The 21,846-nt window shown below is 38.8% G+C and overlaps 1 protein-coding gene across 1 annotated transcript; it reads right to left on the bottom strand.

Moving 5' to 3' along the window:
* Positions 1–4,633: 4,633 nt before the first annotated feature.
* Positions 4,634–20,623, bottom strand: CLDN1 (claudin 1). Its single transcript, XM_025876759.2, has 4 exons — positions 20,168–20,623; positions 11,365–11,529; positions 9,061–9,145; positions 4,634–7,332 (listed from the first exon to the last, which is right to left on the bottom strand). Exons 1-4 carry the CDS (start codon positions 20,388–20,390, stop codon positions 7,170–7,172), a joined length of 636 nt encoding a protein of 211 aa, XP_025732544.1. The 5' UTR covers positions 20,391–20,623; the 3' UTR covers positions 4,634–7,169.
* Between the last annotated feature and the right edge of the window lie 1,223 nt (positions 20,624–21,846).

The raw sequence follows: 21,846 nt of genomic DNA, 5'->3' as shown, positions 1-21,846 counted from the left end.
TATTTTGAAATTGGTTCTCTATAGTTAGTGGTGTACCAATTTACACTTGTAAATGAGGATGAGAACCCATTTCTTTATATCCTAGCCAACACTTGGTATTTGTAGGTCTTAAGACTTTTACCACTCTGAAGAATAGGAAATTAATTATCTTTCTCTGATTATTAGTGGTCATTCAAGGTTTTTCTCACAACCTGACTTGTATCCTCATTGATTTACTTTTATTTTTCTCATGATTTCTGTTTTTGAGGTCCTTGGTGTGGGCTTCTGGGCTATCCCTGCACAATCTCTAGGGGAACATCATTCATATAGACCACCTTGAGAATGGTGTCACTCTGGGTTTTTGCAAAAAAGGTGGCCCTGAGGCAAAGACTATGTTTTACTCATCCCTATACTTTCTGTTTGGATCAGGATTTGGCATAGAGTAAGCACTAAACTGAGGAGAGGATAGTTTCACTGATAACATTTCAACAAAATCGCTTCCCTTCCAACATCTCATGAAGAAGTAAAATAGTAAAGTGACATTTTTATTATATGAGCATTTTATGTTTTATCAACTTTTTAAAGTCATATCATCAGGAAATGTGCCTGAAATGGTAACCTGGCTTTTTAATTTTGTAATATGGGACTCTCTGAGTCCGTGTATTATTCTGGAAGGCAGACACAGAGGTAGGTTAATATATGAAATCAGAGAAAAGAGCCTATCCAATCAACTGTGCACTTGAAATTGTCAAGGTAGTGGCTTTCATTTTACCAAGAGAATTATTCCTGAGAACCATAATTCCATATATTTGTTCAGTGTTGTTGGTTTATAAAGGACATTCACATATATGATGTCATTTGATTTCTACTAAAACTCTGTGGGTTAAGTCACACACAAATTATTACTGAGGCTGAGACACATTAGTAAGTTGGCTGAAGTGATATAAGTAAAGAGGCAAGCAAAATCTGATATTGATGGGAGCAGTGTGCTTATCTGTGCTACTCAACTTCCCAACTTGCTATGGAATGGGGCCAAGGGAACACCACTCTATCCAATGAGACATAAAAGTGAAAGCCTACTGACATTTCTTTGTTTCATAACGTATTTCTTCATTGTCTTTTCTAATATACTATTGGATACAAACAAAAGAATATATAACATATGCAAGTTTTAAAGAATAATAATTATATATAATGAATACCTGTAAACCCTCTACCTAACCCAGGGCTAGAACATAGCCGACAACATCCATATGCCTCTAGGTTCTTCACCTCTCCCATCACTTGTCTTCTTCCATGGGTAACACTGTGTTGGGTCTTGTGTTTATCATTCCCATGCTTTTCTTTTTCCATAGTTTCATCTCTTACATCTATATGTCTTAATAATATATTACTTAGTTTGCATTTTATAAAGATGGCATTATGCTCAGTGTGCCCCTGTGGGACTTGTTTTTTTTTTTTTTTCTTATCACTCAGAATTACATTTCTAAATAACATAGTCATTGAATAAAATAATTTGTTTTATGTATAGCTGTAGTTTATTCATTTTCACTGCTATAAGATATTCCATCGTATGAATGCACCACAATTTATTATTCTCTCATCAATGAACATTTGAAAGTATTCTAGTTTTCCTGGTGTTATAGTTACTATGGTGGTCCTTTGTGTTCATGTGTCCTGGTATATATGTAAGAGTTTCTCCAGTAGTGCATTTTTATGTGAGTTTGGATGTTTAAATTTATAATACAGCAATATTTCAAACTTTGTTGGACCAATTGAGAGACCCACCACCATTGATCCACATCCCCTTCCACATTTATATTATCAGAGTTCTTAAATTATGCCTATTGTCTAAATTTGCATCTCACTAATTTTATTGATGTTTTTATTATTAAAGTTATTAATGAAGTTGGGCATATTTTCATATCTTAATGACCTTACATCATTCATCTTTTGTGAAATGCCTTTTTATGAACTTTGCTTATTTTTCTATTGAGTTGCATATTTTAAATTGATTTATTGGTGTTCTTTTTATATTCTGGATATTAAATTTTTATTATATGCCGTGTGGTGATATGATATCTTCTCCTGATTATGGACTGTCTTTGTATGTCCCTATTATGTTCTTGGTGAGCAGAAGTTCTTCATTTTGATGGAGTTGTATATATACTTTTTTGAAAATTGCTTGCTTTTGTTTTATTTAATAAAAAATTTCTGTAATTAATGGTAAAGACTCGGTTCTCCTATTTTTTTTCCTCCTGAAATTTTTTGAGTTTCGGTTTTCACATTCAAGTCCTTAACCTATATGGAATGAATTTTTGTGCTAAATTAAAAAAAAAAAAGCCCCTTTGGGAGAATAAAGTGCTTTAGTTCAGGTCAACTTAATTAAGAAATACTTGTCCAGTTTTCAAATTTTACCTTTCCCAAACTGGGGTGTGTGTGTGCGTGTGTATGTGTGTGTGTTTGTGTGTGTTCACTTTTTCTTTTTTGGGGGGATGAAGAGAATCAAAACAATATGTCATAGAGATGATGAAATAAATGAAATAAAATCACTAATTAATTAAAAATAAATGTTTCAAGATTATGGTTTGGCTAAGGACGTTCCTGAAAATTTCATATAACAAAGGAAAATAACTCAGGCTCTGCTTTATAATCACTTATGCTCTTAAGATAATATTATTTGTTAAATAGAAGGCTGTTTTTTAAAACAGAATTTGCTTTGTATTAATGACTTTTGAGGGGGGTAATTTAAAATTATAGAAAATGACAAGAAAAGAGGTTATCTACTAAAAATGTTGACTATAGTCTCTGAAAACCACCTCCCTTTAACTCCTTCCCTCCTCACCAAAACAAACAACAACAAAAAACTTTAGAGCCAGAAAATAAAACCATAGCATTAGAGAAAGGGTAATTAGACAACAATGTAATCTATGAAGTACTTGGGTATGTGTTTAGCCAGAAAAATTTTTGTGCATCATTGATCCTAAAGGATGACATAGCCCAGTGGTTTATAGTCCAGATCATGCATTCTGGAATCTCTTGGGAAGCTACTACCTGGGACCTTCCTCTCAGAGGTTCTGATTGCTGTGACCTGGGGTAAGGCCCTAGAATTGAGAAGTTTCAAAACTTCACAGGTGATTCTGATTTTGTTTGGATAAGAACCACCACATGAGGCCAAGCTCCTCATTTTATAGATGAAAAAACAAGGGATGAAGATCTCCATAGCTCATTGTGGCTGATCAATAGCAGAACCAGTGCTAGATTTCAAGTTCAGTTCTCTTCCCACTCAACATCATTCACCTTGTGCAGGCCCAGGATGAGGGTCTCATTCATTTCCTACATCATTTAGCCTTGTCTGCATTTAATGGCACTGGGCCTATCATAGACGTTTAGTAAATATTAATTGAATAAATTCCCATCTCATGTCCAATTGCCAATACTGGCCATGTTGGAAAAACCCATCTATGGAAGTCAAGTATACAAAATACCATGAGGGTTGCAGAGGCTCAGAGCATTGAGAATGTTTTTGTTTATTTTTGGACTCAACAAGCTGTCTCCACATCACCCTAGAATCTGTAATGACCTTCTATCAGTTTCCATGGTACCAGCTAATTGTAGAGATTTTAGGGCAGGCTGAGGGCACATGGAGTGTGTCTGGGGTGGGAAAGAATGGTACTGGGAAATCTTACCCCCCTGCTACATGCAAGAAGGGAAAGAATTCACTACCAAATTTTATTAGGATTAGGTACAAGCTTAAAGATGGGGAATATAAAAATGGCATGGAGTTTTCCCTGAACCCGGGGCACACATCCACATGGGAAGTGCTACATGAGGAAAGCGGAAACAGCATGGTTCACAGAATAATGGCATCCAACAAGGATGAGCTCACACAGAAGTGGATGTCTAGTTGGTATGATTTACAGTCCGGGCTTTTCCCTTAAGAGTTCTTGTCACGAGCACCTAGGCATTTTATTTCCTCTCAAACGTCATGGGCCTGGACCCCACCCCCAGAGATTTAAATTCTGCAGAAAGAGTGCGGATTCTGATGCACCTGCTTAATTAGTTCAGATCAAACTGGCCTTAGGCTCTCACCCAACCTGCTGATGCCTGAAATTCCACACAGAGCTGCAATCATTTGTTGACAAGCCTATCTCTTTAATATGAAAATTGCTCAGGGAGAGGTTACAATTAAGGCTTTATCAATTATTGATATTTTCAGATAGTGAGTGAATGTGTTTCATCACTTGCTTTCCTCAGAGGTAGTTCTGATAATAATCATTACAAAAACGATAATGGATTTCTAGCCTACCGTCTGTCACTCTTCCACCTTCTGAGGGGCACAACCACCTTAAGCTTGGACAATACTTTCCAGCTGGCTATTTTTACCATTTAGTCATTCTTTGTAGCATATCCCCTGTTTGTGGATGAGGAAAATAAAGTAACTTCTCTTGGCATTCTCCTCTATCACCAGCCTTGATGAGGAAGAAACTCAGTTTGAGAGAAATAGGACATTCAAGTGGGCAGAGCCACTCAACTACTTGACGGCTGGCCCAGAGGCACAATAGCGCTTTCCCAGGAACAGACAGTGAGTCAGATCCTATCCCAAACCATATCGTCTTCCAAGCATGGTGATCTTGAAATAAATAATTAGAAAAACAAGCTAAGGATTTTTTTATTAAAAAAAACACAATTTACTGAAAAAGAGTAATGCTTTATACAAATTCCCATTACAAAACTCCAAAATATATATTTGTCTGTTTCCAGGCACAGAAGCAGAGTACAAAAACATCAAAATTGGATAAATTCTGGTGTACCAATTCTGTTGGCCATTTTGGATTATCAATTTCTCTGTAGAGTTTAGCAACTAGTAACCACTATGCATTTACACTCAGACATTATTAGAACCTTTGTATGTAGCAAAGGCTCTTTGATTTATACCTTCTAAGAACATAGAGTTTCAGGTTTGGGAGACATACTAAACTTTACCGGTTCATAACTTCATATGATGCAGTCCTTTGGATAACTCCCCCGATGTGGTTTCACTATGAATTACCATTCTCACACTACCTATTTGAGCAGTGCTAGCTGCCAGCTAATAGCAACACCTCTGATAGCATCACTTAACAGAAACTCACCTTGTATATCCTTGCAAATTATTATAATTCAAAAAAACCTTTCCTACTTTGGCTTTGCTGATGCTTACACTTCTGTTTTACCATTACATCTGCAAACTTGTCCTAGGTCAAGTCTGCATTACTGAAAGGAGAAAAGCCTAGCCACAAAAAGCATCAGGCCATACTGACTGAAGAAATCGAAGACTTCCTTAGACTCTTTTTCATTTAGTAAGTAGAATTTCACTTTAGTGTCTCATCATGTGAGAGATTAAGGCAAGAAACCCATTTCTTAGAATCTCTCTCTTTTCAGGAATTTGAAAAGTAATCCAAAAACCAATGCATTTAAATCCTTAATTCTTTCCCAAGTACAGTATACATTTTTTTTTACCTTATAAAACCACATTTGCATGTATCCCATCTTACTGGATCCCCACAACAGCCCTGTGAAGTAGGCAGGTCAGGGATTACAATCACCTTTTTTACAGATGAGGCACTAAATCTAGGGCAGCCAAGTGCCTTGCCCAAACTCACACAGTAATTGATAGCACCAAGACTCAAACCAGGTCTCCAGACACCAAAGCCAACACCTTTCCATTACATCATCTTGCTCAAATGAAGTAGCAATTTCTTAGACAGGAAAACTAACAGCAATTGTTAAAATGGAACAGAGAACCAATAGCATCCTAGACACAGCTCATAGAAAGGAAATGGGCCATGAAGAAAGGAAGGTGCTGACCCATATAAAAACATGTGCATAGGTTTGATTCAGTGACTTAACAGCCAACTGAACAAATAAAGACACTACTTAGGCATAGTTCATGTTCAAAGAATGAGCATAATATCAACTAATTAATACTCACACTGCCTCTACCAGCTGGTTAAGTATCATTATCTCATTTTGACAGATGGGAAAAGAGGAGAAAGATTAAGTGACTTGCTTACAGCTAGAGAGAGAATATCTGTCATCATATTATCACTACAGGAAGTCTTGTACTTCATTCAGACAAACAGATATATGAGCCATTTTTTCTCTAGAAAGAGGTAAACTATGCGATAATTACATATGAGAAAACAATACAATTGAGAGGGAGAAATGGATAGTTTGAGGGGATATACAACTGTGAATAAGTAGCTTAAAAATTCAATCAATACAACTGTGTTACAACACTTGGGAAAGCAGCATACAGCAACTGTATCAGACAAATATTTTCAAAGCAAACAAGAGAGTTGTAGGTCAGGGTACAGAAATCGTGTGGGAAGGTCAACAGGAATATATCATCTGGTCTTGCAGAAAGACATGCTCCCGAAGTTCTGATTTGTAAGAGATTCTTCCTGACTCTAGGAATTTTATTGTAGGCATATGAAATGTGTTATCAGATTCAAGATTTAAACTCAGCCTCATAAAAAAGAAGGCACAAAGGATGATGAAAGCACAGGCTATAAGATCATAATCAAAATACTATCAAAGAAGCACATGAAAAGAGCACATGTGAAGAACTGAAAAAAGTTCAAACGTGGTAAAGCAGATTAGGTCTTTTGTCAAAGACACTAAAAGCTCATGAAAGAGGGAAAATGAAATTCTACCTATTATACGTGTGTCCATATAGAAGAAAAATATACCAAATAAACTGCTTTCTTAATCAATATAGAATTAAATATATTTTTCGTTTTTTTAGACATATTTTAAGTATACTGGTACCAACATAATGAGAAGAGCTTTTGCTATCTAGCTTTTTATAGAAAAACATATATATGTACATATCTATATATATAATTAAGGGACCCCTTCTCCCCACATTTGAGATGATTACTCAGTGGGAAGCAGTAATAAAAATGGAAAAGGCTTCCCTCCCTTATTGAGGAAAGGAGATAAAATAAGACTAAGCCATTTTTAGCAAAGCGTATTTTAAAAAAATATGTTTTTTTTTGTTTTTGCATTTGTTTGTTGTTGTTGTTTTTTGCAATACCACAGTTCAGACTCCAGTAGTCAAAAGTCTAAGGTCCTAATGTCAATGACAGTATCTCAATGTCCATTTTCTATTTATTTCAACAGTGTTGTCTCCTTTTGCTTTTGTGTCACACATAGTCTTTCCCACTGGAAGGTGCAGGTTTGGGATAGGGCCGTGGTGTTGGGTAAGATGTTGTTTTTCGGGGACAGGAGCAGCAAAGTAGGGCACCTCCCAGAAGGCAGAGAGAGGCGGCAGCCCAGCCAGTGAAGAGAGCCTGACCAAATTCATACCTGAAAAGACAATGCATTTGTTTCATCAATGAATCATTGGGAACTTTTGTAATATAATTAAGGATGGAAATCAATATCGTATACATTATATATTTTTTTCCACTGGGAAAAAAAAAAAAACCTTGATCCCCTGGAGGAAGTACTCTAAGGTTCATGAACACAGACACCAGAATGTTTACGTTGCAGTTGTAGACACTTTGCAAGAGTAACTCAGGCAATATGGCCCGCAACACCAGGGTAATCACACAAATATTTCCAAAGACTTTACCCCATGCAGGAGACTTGTGAAGCATGTTTCTGTATTTTAGAAGTTGGGTTTGGACCATGATTCCCAGGCTAAAACTTAACAATTATGCTATTGCCAAGTAGCAACCGTATCCTATAAAGAAAATTGCTGGCAAGTGATGGAGACTATTAGAATTTCCAATACTTGATCCTAGGTACACGGAAATCAGAAACGTATGGTTTCGTAAAAAAGACTTCTAAACAATCCACGGACCATTCCAGATTAAGCTGATACAGCTTGGTGTATGGAGCCGGACTTCTGGGGAGAGGCTTTGTGAATGATGGCAGACAATAGGGCAGAGCAGGCCTAGCGTTGAGTCCTGATGCAAACTCTCTACTGCTGCACTCTTGGCTAGTAACTTCACCTCCCAACCTTAAATTTCTGCTTCTCTTAAAGCACAATAATCCCACCTGCCTCACTGGATTGCTTTCAGGATCATGGGAGACAATGTAAATAACACATAAACAGTACCAAGCAATTTATAAAGTGCTTTCACTTGATAATTTTTACTGGTAAAAAATTAGCCTATTGACCTCTTGCAGTTTCTGTCCCTATGTTACAAGTCTTATAGATCTAAGGCTCCAACATGATCACAATCACTGCAGTAAATGTTCTCCTAGTGTGGGTGATTATATGAAAAGAAGCACACCTTATCTCTCTGACCACGGAGATTCTGCATCCATTCATGCTAGCACTCAACAAACAATAATTATGCCTTAAAGTCCTGACTCTGAATGAAGTTGTTAGGCTTTAATGATGCGAACACAGTGAGACAAAAGAGCCTTGACCCTGATCAAAGAGTGTTGTTACATGAGAGCCCAGAATCAGCTCTTTTATTTCTACAACTCACAATATAAATAAAAATGACTTTAGCAAAGCCAATTTTATAGTTGTGATGGAACATAAAATTTAAAAGTGGCATCTCAACTTGTTTTTTTTCATAAATAAGTTAAATTATGTTTTCCTAAATAAAATTAAACTATTGGGAATGAAGTTATATTCATTAACCCCTAGAGTAGTAGTATTTTTTTTTCAATCAATCATAAACCGTGTGTTAAGTTACAAAAAAATCACTTAATTAAGTGTTGGAAGTATTGGGACATACCTCAAAAAGGAAATTTTAAATATGTTAACATCTTTATTGATATTTAAAAAAATGAACCAGGAAAAAGGTCCAGTATACAGTTGAAAGTACAGAGCTTGAGAATTTTCTACTTTTAAGTGCATTTTGTCATCAATATAGGCTGTTAAAGCAATTATCAAACTCATTTTAACATGAGTCACAGGCCTTTCAGATTATTTTCAAGTTTGACTAAAATTTCACAAAGTTCTACAAAGCAAATCTGAGAAGTTATGGCACTAGCTGAACTTTGCAGGAGATAAATAGGGTATTTTCTCTGAGAAATAAATAATAAAATAGTTTTACGCATGAATAGCATTACCTGGCATTGACCGGGGTCATGGGGTCATAAAATTCTTGAACAATTCTATTGCCATACCATGCTGTGGCAACTAAAACAGCCAGACCTACAGAAATTCAAAACAAAAGACAGTTAATCACTATGGAACAATGAGCATAAATATACAGCCCATTAAATTTATAAGCATTTTACAAGAATTAAATCCCATCAATAGTGTTGACATTTTTAATTCAGTCAGTTTCAATTTAGACAATTTTAACTTAGGGAGATTAGAGATTCAGACATGGTTTATTCCAAACATTCTATTAAGACAGACAAAAATATTAGGTTGAAGTTGGGCATGGTTTATACTCTTCATGTCACCTTATTCACTTACAGTCCAAGGTCACGGGCACACATAATGCTTTTTTCCAAAACAATTCAACAGGTTGATGTCAATTAAGAGCTCCTTCAAAGATATTGTTACACATCAGTGTACTAAACTACTTTTAATAAAACCAAGGTCCTTATTAGTATACACAGAGTCACTTACAAAAGGGAAGATGTAAACCCTTCTACATTTTTCTTAACCAAAATTCAAAATTTACATTTCTGCAGGATCAAAAGGGAAGTAAACAACTAGATAGCAGAGAAGAGCAGGACCTGTCTCAGTACGGACCAGACCACCGAAATCCTACCAGCCCCCTGGCCAGACATGCCAGGTACTGCCTGGAGATTTGCTGAGGTGCCACACCAGATCAATTTGCACAGCAACCTCTCAATTTCCCACGGATTTCATATTTCAGTAATACCACAGAAACTAGTCAACATAATTACTTCTATCATTTATAAGAAGTGTAAAATATCTCAATATTTCTTATCCAAGGAAATTAAATAACTTCTTTGTATAGTAATTATACAAAACCATCAATATAAACAGATTAAATATTTCCATGCTATTTCCTCTTTCTCTCCCCTCCCCCCACCAAAAAAAACCTGGTCCAATCTAATTGCCTCTAATACTTGACAGAAAACACTACTGCTTTTGGCTGCTCAGATACACCATGAGAATGGTCTGGAACTTGACACCCTTACTCCCTAGGAAGTCCCTGAAACGGAAGTGGGGGTGCTGCAGTCACTTACAGGAGTTACAAGAAGGCAAGCAAAGGAAGGGTGCTATGCAGTACGTTTATTCACAGCCTTTGGGATCAAACCATTGGGAATAAAATGCCATTCATGCTTTTTCTGACAGGAGCTAATTTGAATAAACGGAAAGACTGATCCCTTTAACCAAATCTTCAGCAAAGCCACAGACTCTTTTCCTTCATTATTGGTTAAGTCCACATATGATGCTGGGCTAAAGGCTCCTAGAAAGTCTTTTTCCAAAGAGAAAATGAGAAAAGAAATTCTAATTCTACCTCTTCCCAGTGGTAGATTGTATCACTGGTCTCATTTTCAAAAACAATAGACTGCATATACCATGTACTGTATATACGTTATATATAATGCATATAGTAGTCTATTATTTTATGTGTTTACACACACATACTATTTTATCTGCACGCATACACACTACCTTATTTAATACAGTCCTTATAATAGGGTTTCATAATGGAACCATCCATGTCTTTTCCTGGTACGCATTTTCTCAAAGGTCACATATGTAACTCCTCAGTCAACACTTGAATAAAGAAACAAACACATATGTATTTTCTATGGAAAACATAACTTCATTCCTTTATCAAGGTTTTCTCTTTCTTAACTCATCTAACCTAATTTCCTGCCGTTCCAACCTCTACCTCCACTCCATTTGGCCTTTCTTTTCACTTGTCTATAGTACATCCTGTATATTTGGAATCAGATCTGTCTGTCCGGAATGCTGTTCTCATTTTTCTCCAAGAATCCCAATTCCATCCATTCCTCATAGACCTGTTTGATTCACACATTCTTTATGTTCTCTGTCAAAACTACCCATCTTTGCCACATAATGTCTATGGGGACACTCCAGAAATTTTTTGAATTTTATAGAATTGTTCCTGAATGCTTGCTAAATAAAAAATATCTCTCTTCACCTGGGAGACTGCTTCTAGCAAATCAGCTGGCACCTGGAACCTCAATGAATAGACCTGCCCACCGGGAACACAGATATCAAATTTACATTCGGATCCTATTTGAGAATGTGAAAGTCAACTAGACTTAAGGTTTTTATGTCTTCAAGATTTTAAAGGAACTGAAAAAATCAACCCAAGTGTAACAAATCCAACAAAATCTAAGGAAACTCAAACCTAGGTCTTTACCCATGCCAGAGACAGATTAGTGAGGTGAAGGAGGCAGGGCCTCTCTTACCTGCAATAAGAAATATCACGCCCCCAATGACAGCCATCCGCATCTTCTGCACCTCATCGTCTTCCAAGCACTTCATACACTTCATGCCAATTGTGGCCACAAAGATGGCTATAAGTCCCAGCAGGATGCCAATCACCATCAAAGCACGGGTGGCTTGCAAAGTACCTGGTGGAGAACGTTTTAGAACATGTAAAATCACGCCTAGGCCAACAAGAGAAGAATGATTGAAGGCCACGTATATTTCAATAATGTATGGGAAAGATAAAAATGAACTAGGAGTCACAAGACCCCAGTTCCGATGATGTTTCTGCAGGTAACCAACACAACTTCCACTCCAGAGAAACAAACGCCTGGCTGCATGATGAATAAGAAGCCCTCTAGCTCTCACAATGTATGTTTTCAATACGAACTTCACATCCTCTGGAAAAATAATTAGTGATCTGGTTGAATAGGTTTAGCAGAACTAATACATCTTTAATCCTCACTAACAGAGTATTTTGATTCTGAAATAACAATCATATGTATTATCCTTAATGTTAAGCCATTTATAATTAAAATGGCTTACAATATACTTTGGTAATAATCAACAGCTTTATACTCCAGTCGTCAAGCTGCAGAAAAAAACAGGTGAATTTGGAAGATAAGTAATGAATTTCTCAAAGATTATCATGGCTGGATAAATAACACTTGTATCTCCAGTGACTGGCCTGGGGGTGGGGGATATAAATGCCATTTTCTTAGAACAAAACAAAATAACCTTTGAGATGTTACTTTGGAACATGGTAGTTTCATATTCAGAGATATCACCAGTGTTCAAAACTATTAAACTGTCATGTTGTAAAATAGCAGACAATAATTTAATATAGTATTTCTCAAGATTCCACTAATTTTCTCATTTCCTGTTATTGTCCTTGGTGTACTAAATCATGATATAGTCAGCTTCGGGAGATTATGCCAGTATGTTTCTTAAAGAATAAAAACATGACACTATCATTGTGGTATAAAAGCACAGATTTAAAGAAAAATGAGCTGAAACTACTCTGGTAAGTGAATTTGATTAATTCTAGATTTATTTCCTCCTTCAGGCAAAGATCATTATCTTATTGACAGTGTTTACATGTGACAATTATTTTTCCATGTATAAATAGTATTTACATTGTAACAAACCATGCTATCTTGGGTAAGCTACTTATTATTCTTTGGGACCAAGTTTCTATTATGTAAAGTGTGAATGATGATATCTCTAACCAGGAAGCTGGAACAATTTACTTCTTGATGGTCTTTAAAAGTGGCTGACATGATGGAAAGGATCTGTATCTCACTATCAAATTGATACCTAAGCTCAGTCTTATGATGCTCAGGGTTGAAAACTTACATTACTAATCATTACTAACTCTAGAGATTTCTAAAACATTCAATTTTAATTTTTAATATTTATATCCTTGCCATAACCAATCTCTGCTAAAATGACAATAACCTCTTTCTAAGAAGAATCAAAAGTATTTTTTTACTGTATTTGAGAGATATTTTGGAACCCAAGATACATTTTTATTTGATTTAAGTCAACAGCAAAATGGAGACACTCCCCTTCCATATCCAGCTCCTTGTAAACACCTGGGGCACATGTGCACCCTACCCACACACTTCTCATAAGATTCCAGTGTAAAGAATTGCTGAATCAAAACACATGTTCCATGGGCTGTGGGTTTCCCAGGAACTGAAGCTGCTTATAATATTAGTGTAAAGCTTCTTGCTTGGATCACAAACAATACTGTGGCAAGAAGAGGAAAGTACCAAGGAATCCACCGTTATGGCATGTCCTTCCTTCTGATTTACGAAGAGTTTTTGCCAAGACAATCATTACATGACAGGAAATTGAAAAGTAAAATAACTAAGTTCTTATACACAACACAAATTTCAGATTTGGTCCTAAATGCCACTCAGAAGAAAGGCATTTCAGGCAAAAGAACGCTGGAAGGAGAAATACTAAAAACCACAAAGACAATCCACATGCCAGGAGGATAGGATGACTGTCCATCTGTTTACCTGGCACTGTCTTGGTTTTAAAATTACAGGTCCCACCTCCTAAGAAGGACCTGAATCCTGAACAAATGGGGACAGCTGGTCACTCTACTGGAGGATGACGGGATATGACAAAATGAGGTGTGTCTAGTGTGGTGGTCAGAGAGCTTAGATCCTGCTGGGCTTTGCAAGCTAGAGTAAGGTGTTTATTCTAAGTGTAATCAGAAGTCATTGTAGGGTTTTAAAGAAGGGGTGACAATATTTTTACCTTCAGTAGAGAGAGCACAATTAGTAAATATTCTTCCTATGCTAACCCTTCAAATACATATAGCCTTCCACATCTCTCAGCCACTTATGCTGTTTTTCTCATAAACACTCAGTTTTCCAACCTATATTAATCACCGTTATTATTAATCTCTGATCTCTCTCCGAGTTTTCCATTTTGTTTGAGTTCTAGGGCCCCCAACCTGACCCAGCTCCTATAATAATCATTCTGATCTACACTTCACGTAAGAACAGCAGGGCCACCAGCCCAGCAGGTCCGAGCACTTGGATCACAAGGTATTCTTCACAAGGAGTCTACCAGGCCTCTCGGTCTCATGAGTCAGACTTGCATAAAACCACCCAGGCAGGGAGCACACACAGATAAACTACTCCAGGGCTCACCGGGGCTGCTCTAACATTCATGATTTTCATCTCTGAGTTTTTCCCCTTCAAGTTCTCCAGGAAAGCACACGTGATTCATGCCATACCCATTTTATTCTTTCCACCTCTTTCACAAAGTTTCTAAGGGGGAACGAGGCAGATATTTTGTTCTGTTCACTAACAAAACCCCCTATGTTTTATTTCTTTACAGAATCATGACTTATTTGCATAATGCACAAAAAATAACGGAGGAAATGGGGAAAAATCCTTAGGAATCATATAAGCCATCTAGAGCAGCGGATCATGTTTCATTTTTAAAAATCTGACAAAGCAAGAGCATTAGTTTTTTAAAGATTTTATTTATTTATTTGTCAGAGAGAGAGAGCACAAGCAGGGGGAACGGCAGGGAGAGGGAGAAGCAGGCTCCCTGCTGCGCAAGGAGCCCAGTTCGGGGCTCGATTCCAAAACCCTGGGATCATGACCCAAGCTGAAGGCAGCCGCTTAACCGACAGAGCCACCCGGGCGCCCCAAGCAAGAGCATTATTGTGCAAAGCAGTATTTCTCATCTACATCTTGGCATCCATTGATTTACAAAATTTCTCTGTATTTTACAATACTGGATGGGCATCAAACACAAAAATCTCATCTTGTTCCACTGGAGACAGTTGCATGAATTCTTAACTATAGTGATAAGCAGGGGTGGGGGGGGATGTTAAAAAAAAACAGTGTGAGAATCATAACAACATGAAAACTCACTAGTCAGGCATATGTAACAATGGATTACAAAGTCAAAGTAAGCAAGTGTTGTGTTACAAGTTATGAGGGTTTTATCTGGAGATAGAATCTAAATTGCACAGTTTTAAGCTGGAACCAGATGAATCCTTCAAATTAAGGTCTTATGGAAGCCTTTTAAGTCAGAGATCTAAAATATGTAATTGTGAGCTCGTTGATGTCTTGGGCCAGATATTTTTCAATCCAAAACACTAAGAACAGTACCTGGCAGGCCACATGGATTATTCAATCTGTGTTCAATTCATTCAAATTAGCACATATTTTTATTTTTTTTTCAAAATTGCACTAATATGATAGGGAAATATACTTATTCTCTTGTGGTTAGCTTAAGCTTTGATATACTACTGAGAAATGCCTCCCTAGTGAGCCTGGAGATAATAAAATTTTGCTTTATAAAGCCAAACTTAGTTTCAATCATTAAAAGCCAGAAATTTATACAAGGAGGGAACAAATCATACTTTTTGCTTAACTTGATTTTTTTTTATTTTCAAGATTTTAAAATTCTGCATTGAATGAGCTTCCGAGATAAAATTTTTCTCCTGGTGGGATAATGATCAGCAGGGTACAGAAGTTGAGAAACATTTGAAAGCCACAAAATAACATTTTGGACCAGAGAGATACAGGACAGCCTTCTGAGCTGGTCTAATTGGATCAACTCAAGATGCAAATACTTTCCTTTCCTGGCTCTTTAAATTTGGAGATATCGCTACAATATTATTATCACTGACTAAAGTGGTCTGTGGAGAAAATAGTTAGCAAACATTCAAGAAGTTACACTATTGTTTCCCATCATTATTCAGCAGTAGATAGAGGAGGCAGTCTTTTAATTATATTTAGCTAGACCCATAATCTTGAGATTAAAGACCCCCTAAGGAGTTCTCACCACTTTCAACCTGAAAGTATAATTTGAAAAAATACTTACAAAGATCTCTACTTACAAGACAAGAGATGAGTGAGAAGTTACTGATCTACTACAGTTGGGTTAATCAACATCAGTGTAGAAAGACAAGCACAGACAAGTATGTCAATTTTTTTTTCTAAAGATTTGTAAAAGTCTCACCATACACGCAGCAGAATCTCCTACAAATACCTGACATTGTTATGCTACTTACAAGCCATATTGCTATATTATTACCCTATATAGTATGCATCAAACAAAGCTGATTTTAATTAAATCTGCATCCTCATGTAGTACCCCTTTGCATGAGTGGTTGCTTAAAAAGTATTAGATAAGTAAATGAACTGACCATCGGGTGACTAGAACAAAAATGTTCTCTTCTCTGTAGTTAAATGAGCTCATCACAGACTGTCACACAACTATACTCCCATGGCTTTTTCACTTGTACTCAAGTTCAGAGTTTCTTAGGAGTTCTCACTGTTAGGATTTCTATTTTATTGGTACATAAGCTGGTGGCCACTGGGTATGACCTCAATATACCACCCCACTCAGTAACTGAAGTGGTCTGGGATGAGGCAGGACTTTCCACTTTTCAGGATGTCCTGAGTAGTTTTGCTCTTTTATGTTTGTTCCTTAAAGAAATTGCCTCATGATTAAATTTATGCTTCTATATTACCACTTACTCATCACTCCAATCAAGGAAACTATGCCACTTCTTCTTTGTTTTCCATCATGGCAGGAAGGAATCCACACTGGCACCTTATAACTTATCTTAGTTTTTTAGTTTTGGGTTAATCAACATCAGTGTAGAAAGACAAGCACAGACAAGTATGTCAATTTTTTTTTCTAAAGATTTGTAAAAGTCTCACTATACAAGCAGCAGAATCTCTGATAGCAAGAATCCCTGGGAGCAAGAATAGGGCCCAGCTTATGTTCGTTGAGTGGATGAATGGACCGTCGATTCATCTCCCCATTCCTCGCTTATAAAATAAGCCCTATTTTATTTCTCTTCAGCCCAGAGAAATCAAGTGGCTTACAATAATATACATAGTTGGTTAGTACAAAACAAGGGTCAGAATTGAGAAGTTATGACCTCAAGCTTGGATTTTTTTTCCTACTTCCATCATTCCAAGAGTCAGAACTAATTGATGAAACAGATTCGAACACCAATGGTTCCTTGAACACCCTTGGGATGTAGCAGTATCGCGCAGTCTGGGGACGTGTAAGTGGGTGCCTTCCTCTCTGCCTTTGCTTCCAAGACTCTCAAGACTTTAAAATCCAAGTCAGTGATTTTGTCTCTTTGATTGAGCCTGACATCATGGGGAGAGTGCTGGGAAACCTCACTGACAACCAATACTCATTAAGCACACCTACACATATGTGGATTCATGCAAAGCAAGTTGAACAGGCTAGAGGAGCTTATAAACAAATTACAGAATCCCAAGGTTAGATGAGACTTAGAGAGAGTCTAGCCTAACCTTCCATTTGTCTGGTGCTTGGATTTTCCCTACAACATTCCTACAAAATGCTTACTTCTCTCCTTGCGCACCTCCCACAACGCAACCTCCCAGGACAGCCCAATCTTTGGACAGCTTTAGCTATGAAAATCAAGCAAGAAGAAACAAACAATTAACTCAGTACCTAAAACAGGTGCAAGCTTGCCAAAAGTTTGAGAATTGGATCAGCAGAAGGCAAGATGTACAGTTTAATCCAGAAAAAGTCTGCTGCAGCGGTACCTGGCACTGCCCTTTGTATGTGCCAACTCTCAGCAGCAGGGCTCATCAGTGTGAATGAACATCTCATACTTGGGATGGAATTGAAATTGTCTCAGCCATAGTAAAACCACAACACACAGTGTAACATTCCCCCACCCCAGGGAAGCTTCTCGGTTTACATTTTCATAAACTGTTCTGCAAGAACCACCTAAAAAAAGCCCTGTTGTATCTCATTTCCTATATTGGTTTAAACATCCTATAACCCTTTATAAATGTCATGTGCTTTTTATAGCTGACACTAGTTAGAGCAGGGGATCAAGGGCTTTTAACACATCCATTGCCTTAAACCGTGATAAATTTCTATATCTCTACTCTAAGATGCCAAGTGGGCTCCACTGGCAAAGTGAGCAAGATACAATTTCAGGAAACTTCTAGCCAAGCTATAAGCTAAAAGCACTTCCTGGTATGCAACCCTTTACAAGGAAAGCTACTTACATCTAGGAAATTCTGTTCTTTTCCAGACATCACAAAATTGCACCAAAACCAGCCAATGCATCACCACCCCAGGTCTCTACATCAGAGGAGAGTGAGGACCTCTGCCCAGGCAGAGAAACAGAGACAGGTTCCCTGGGTTCTGTTCAGAGGCCTCCAGTGAGGTCATGGGCAGGTTGGGAGAGCACCTATGAGTCAAGGCTCCCTCTTCTGGGAATCAGTTTTGAGAGAAAGGCCTCAGCTCCACCTTGAATAAATCCTGGTTTTGACCAAAACAAAAAGAGGAATCTGATCTGGAGTTAAAAAGAATCATCAGGAAGAAATCTCTAAAATCTGTATGGGGGAGGGGGGATTGTTTAGTTCTTCTACTACAGCTTCAAAAACTGTAACAGCTGTATTAACTAGGAATAAATCAAAATAAAACATTTTAACACATTATCGTGTATAGTGATGACCTGCTGGAGTATTTGCAACATGGATCAGTTTGGTCGTGGATTCTATTTGGTCACCTAAGGAAGTAAAAGGAAACCTATTTAAGCATATTGAAAATGAACTGTTTTGATCAGAAGAATCAGAGACCTCTCTGGAATTTCCCTTAAAACGTTTTCCATCTGCCAAGTCCTCGACATGACACTCAAAATGCCTGACACCATTTCCTTACACACGCTTGTCTTTTCATGGGGAGATTCAGTGATTATATAAAGGGGTATACTTAATACACTTCTTATATTTGGTATAAAAGATCTTAATACAGGAGCTTTGAAAAGTTGAAGTGACAACCCTCAAACCACCATGCACATTGATGAACCAAATCCCATAGGTGTGCAAGCTGTTTAAACAGACGCAGAATAGATTTAATAACTCTAAGATGTATGGTTTTTGACAAAACCACCGGCCGGAGGTGGACAGGGCAACTGAAGGAAGCTTGAGCAATGGCAACATGGCTCACCCTCAGCACACAAGGTGGGCTGGTGGTCAGGCTTGTTTATCCAGGCAAAGACTAAGTAAGCTTTTCTTCAAGTTAGTTTGAGGGCATGAGAGACAAAGGTGTAGGGCAACTAACACAGTATCTCAAGGAAAGTACTCCGGCCATGAATTATTATGACTTAAGTAAGTGGGAATTTAATGAGTTTCTAAAAAGGTACGCATAATCTTTTACTTAAAAATAAATAAGTAAATAAAAGTAAAAAGGCCATCCTATCATCCTTCTCCCTATAAGCCTTAGAAATATCACTCTCTACATAATTCTTTTCAACTTGACAGAAGAACGGACATCCGTTACACAGACATCTTCCCTTAAGGAAGATGGAAGCTTGGAGAAGACCCACCATTTCTCTCACTACCCTCCTCCCTGACTGAGCTCTGCCTTCAGCAATTGTCTCCTCTGCTGCATTTTCTCCAGTGCCTTCATTCTCCTTCATATTATGAGGGGAGCTTACTTAGAACTTTTCTTTCTTGCCACCCCTTTCCACCTGCCACCAAACTTCACTTTCCAAAATAACGCCACACAATCTGCCTCCTCTGCACACTCCTGGCCTGAAAGCTAAACCCTTCAGGGGAATCTCAAGAGGCTTCTTGAAGGAGTCATGGAAGAAGATGCAGAGGAGCCTCCCCATACTTACTGGATCTTAAAAATCAAAAAAATCAAAAGATTCAAGCTCAAGTGTGAGTAGTAGACACTAGGTTGGGACATTCCATGTAGAAATGTGACTTTTACTATGAAAACTCAGAGTAAAGATAGATTTACACCCCCCCCAATTTACCTAAAACTTTAGGATTCCCTATTAATTAAAGAATCCGGAAAAGCCGCCAGGCTCCAAACTTTTCAAAGCATACTGTTTTCTTGTCCAAACCCCACCATTCTTCAATTTACACAGAATCTTACAATGTCCAGGACAAGCCTAAGAACTCAAGTTGGAGGTTGGCCTTCACCCACTCAATCTCCACCTCACTGTCATGGGAATTAAAGATGAAACCACACCTAGAGGAAAAGTGTCACCTGGCGAGTTAGAGGGAAAACCAGAGCTGAGGCCAGGGCTTCTCTTTTCCGAAACCACAGTTCTCTCGCTTCCTCACGACAAAGCACGTGATCAGAAGATTTGATCAACTGAAGTTTCATAACCACGTAATTACACCACAGAATCAATTGGTAGCCACTACCCCAAAGCGGAGCCACTGCGGGGGGGGGGGGGGGCTGGGGTCTCAGGTTCACGACCGTGGGGGTGGGGAAGGCACTCACTGCTCAGATTCAGCAAGGAGTCGAAGACTTTGCACTGAATCTGCCCGGTGCTCTGAGACACGCAGGACATCCACAGCCCCTCGTAGATGGCCTGGGCCGTCACGATGTTGTCCCCCGCGTAGGAGTAAATCTTCCACTGGGGCAGTGCCGTGCTGACGATGCATCCGATCCAGCCCAGGAAGGCCAGGATGAAGCCTAAGAGCTGCAGCCCCGCGTTGGCCATGCCTCGCTCGGGCGCCCGCGCTGGTTCAGGGGTGGCAGGTGCAGAAGGCGGAGTTGGCAGGTGCGCACCGGGGACTCTCCGGAGTGACGGAGCCGCGCGGAGGAAGTTACTGCGGAGAGCCCTGCTCCCTGAGCTGCCACCGAAGAAGCTTTGGGTCCGGGTCCCGTCTGGGTCGGCGCTGGAGTCGGGACGCGAAAAGCTGCGCTACTCCCAGGCTCCGGGACTGAGACGCCAACCCTCTGGGCGCCGCGATTTAAAGCAGCTCCGCCCCCGGCCCGCCGGCCGCCGCGCAGCGCCCCCTGGCGGTTTCAGAGCGGCTCTCTGGGAAAGCGGCGGGGAGCGCGGGAGCCCGCGATGGCAAAGGGGTCCTGGGCAGGAAGGTCCGCCTGAGGTGTGGGGACTCCCTGGGGAGCATCAGATCTGAACAGTGCTCCGTATTCATCCCTTATCCAAAAATGACTTTGTATGTGGAAACACTAAAACTTCATAACGATGAAAAATAGAGGCCTCAAAAGACCCACGGTTTCATCTGCAACTTTATTTCACTATCTTATTAAAAGGCATTTGCTATCTAGCCCCAGGACACCCTCCCCCCCACACCTCTCTCTTTTGTTCCTCTCTCTACCCCCCTCCTTTTTCCTCCTGTTCCCTTCTTCTCTTCATGGTCTCTTCTAGAATCATACATTTCTGCATGGGTTGTAAGAAATCTTTGTACTTTATAGATCAGGAAACAGGCTCAGAGAGGAAACATGGTTTTCATAAGATCACACAGCAAGTTAGTAGCATATCTATACTTGGTTCTCAGACCACTCTGCTTTCCACTACATCTCAAATCGACCGGAATATATACCCTTTAATCTGTCATCCTTATGAAAATGCAGCCCTCCCTCCCCCACCCTTACACACACACACACACACACACACACACACACACACACACTAGCCTCTTTCCTGCAACAGTTTGTCTTAGAGCAGTGATTACTTCTCAGAGGGATCTGGCCAATGGGTGCACCCCGTGTCCCAAAGGGTGTTTTGTTAACGAATTATCCAACAACCATTCATCAAATGTGAGAGCATGTACAAAGTCTTGCCCCAGCGAAAAGAGAACTGCGCTGGGATTTAGGAAGTCAGCAACCTGGTTCCATGTTTTGCAGTGACTGGCTGGGGCCACCCCCCTCAGGTTTTAGTCTGGCTGAGCCTGTAGTTTCCCTCTATGGGTTTCTAAAACTTCCTTCTTCGTAGTTACCCAGAAGTGATCTTGTGGTTTGGAATAATTAAAATGTTTTCCCAATTGCTTTTTGTGTGCGGTTTGAATGTGGTGGGAGGAGATGCTTCTATGATTTTAGTAAAAACAGAAGTCCATATGAGGCAGAATAAACATGTTAGGAAGAAAACAAGATATGTTCCCATATTTACTATGAAAACTGCCAGTTTGTAACAAGGAAGGAACTGAAAA

This window comes from Callorhinus ursinus, unplaced genomic scaffold (genome assembly GCF_003265705.2).
Source record: "Callorhinus ursinus isolate GAN/ISIS: 27379988/994484 unplaced genomic scaffold, GSC_fseal_2.0 scaffold1, whole genome shotgun sequence".
NCBI lineage: Eukaryota > Metazoa > Chordata > Mammalia > Carnivora > Otariidae > Callorhinus > Callorhinus ursinus.
Note: the sequence above shows the minus strand (reverse complement) of the source record. Positions and strands in the feature narration are given on the sequence as shown.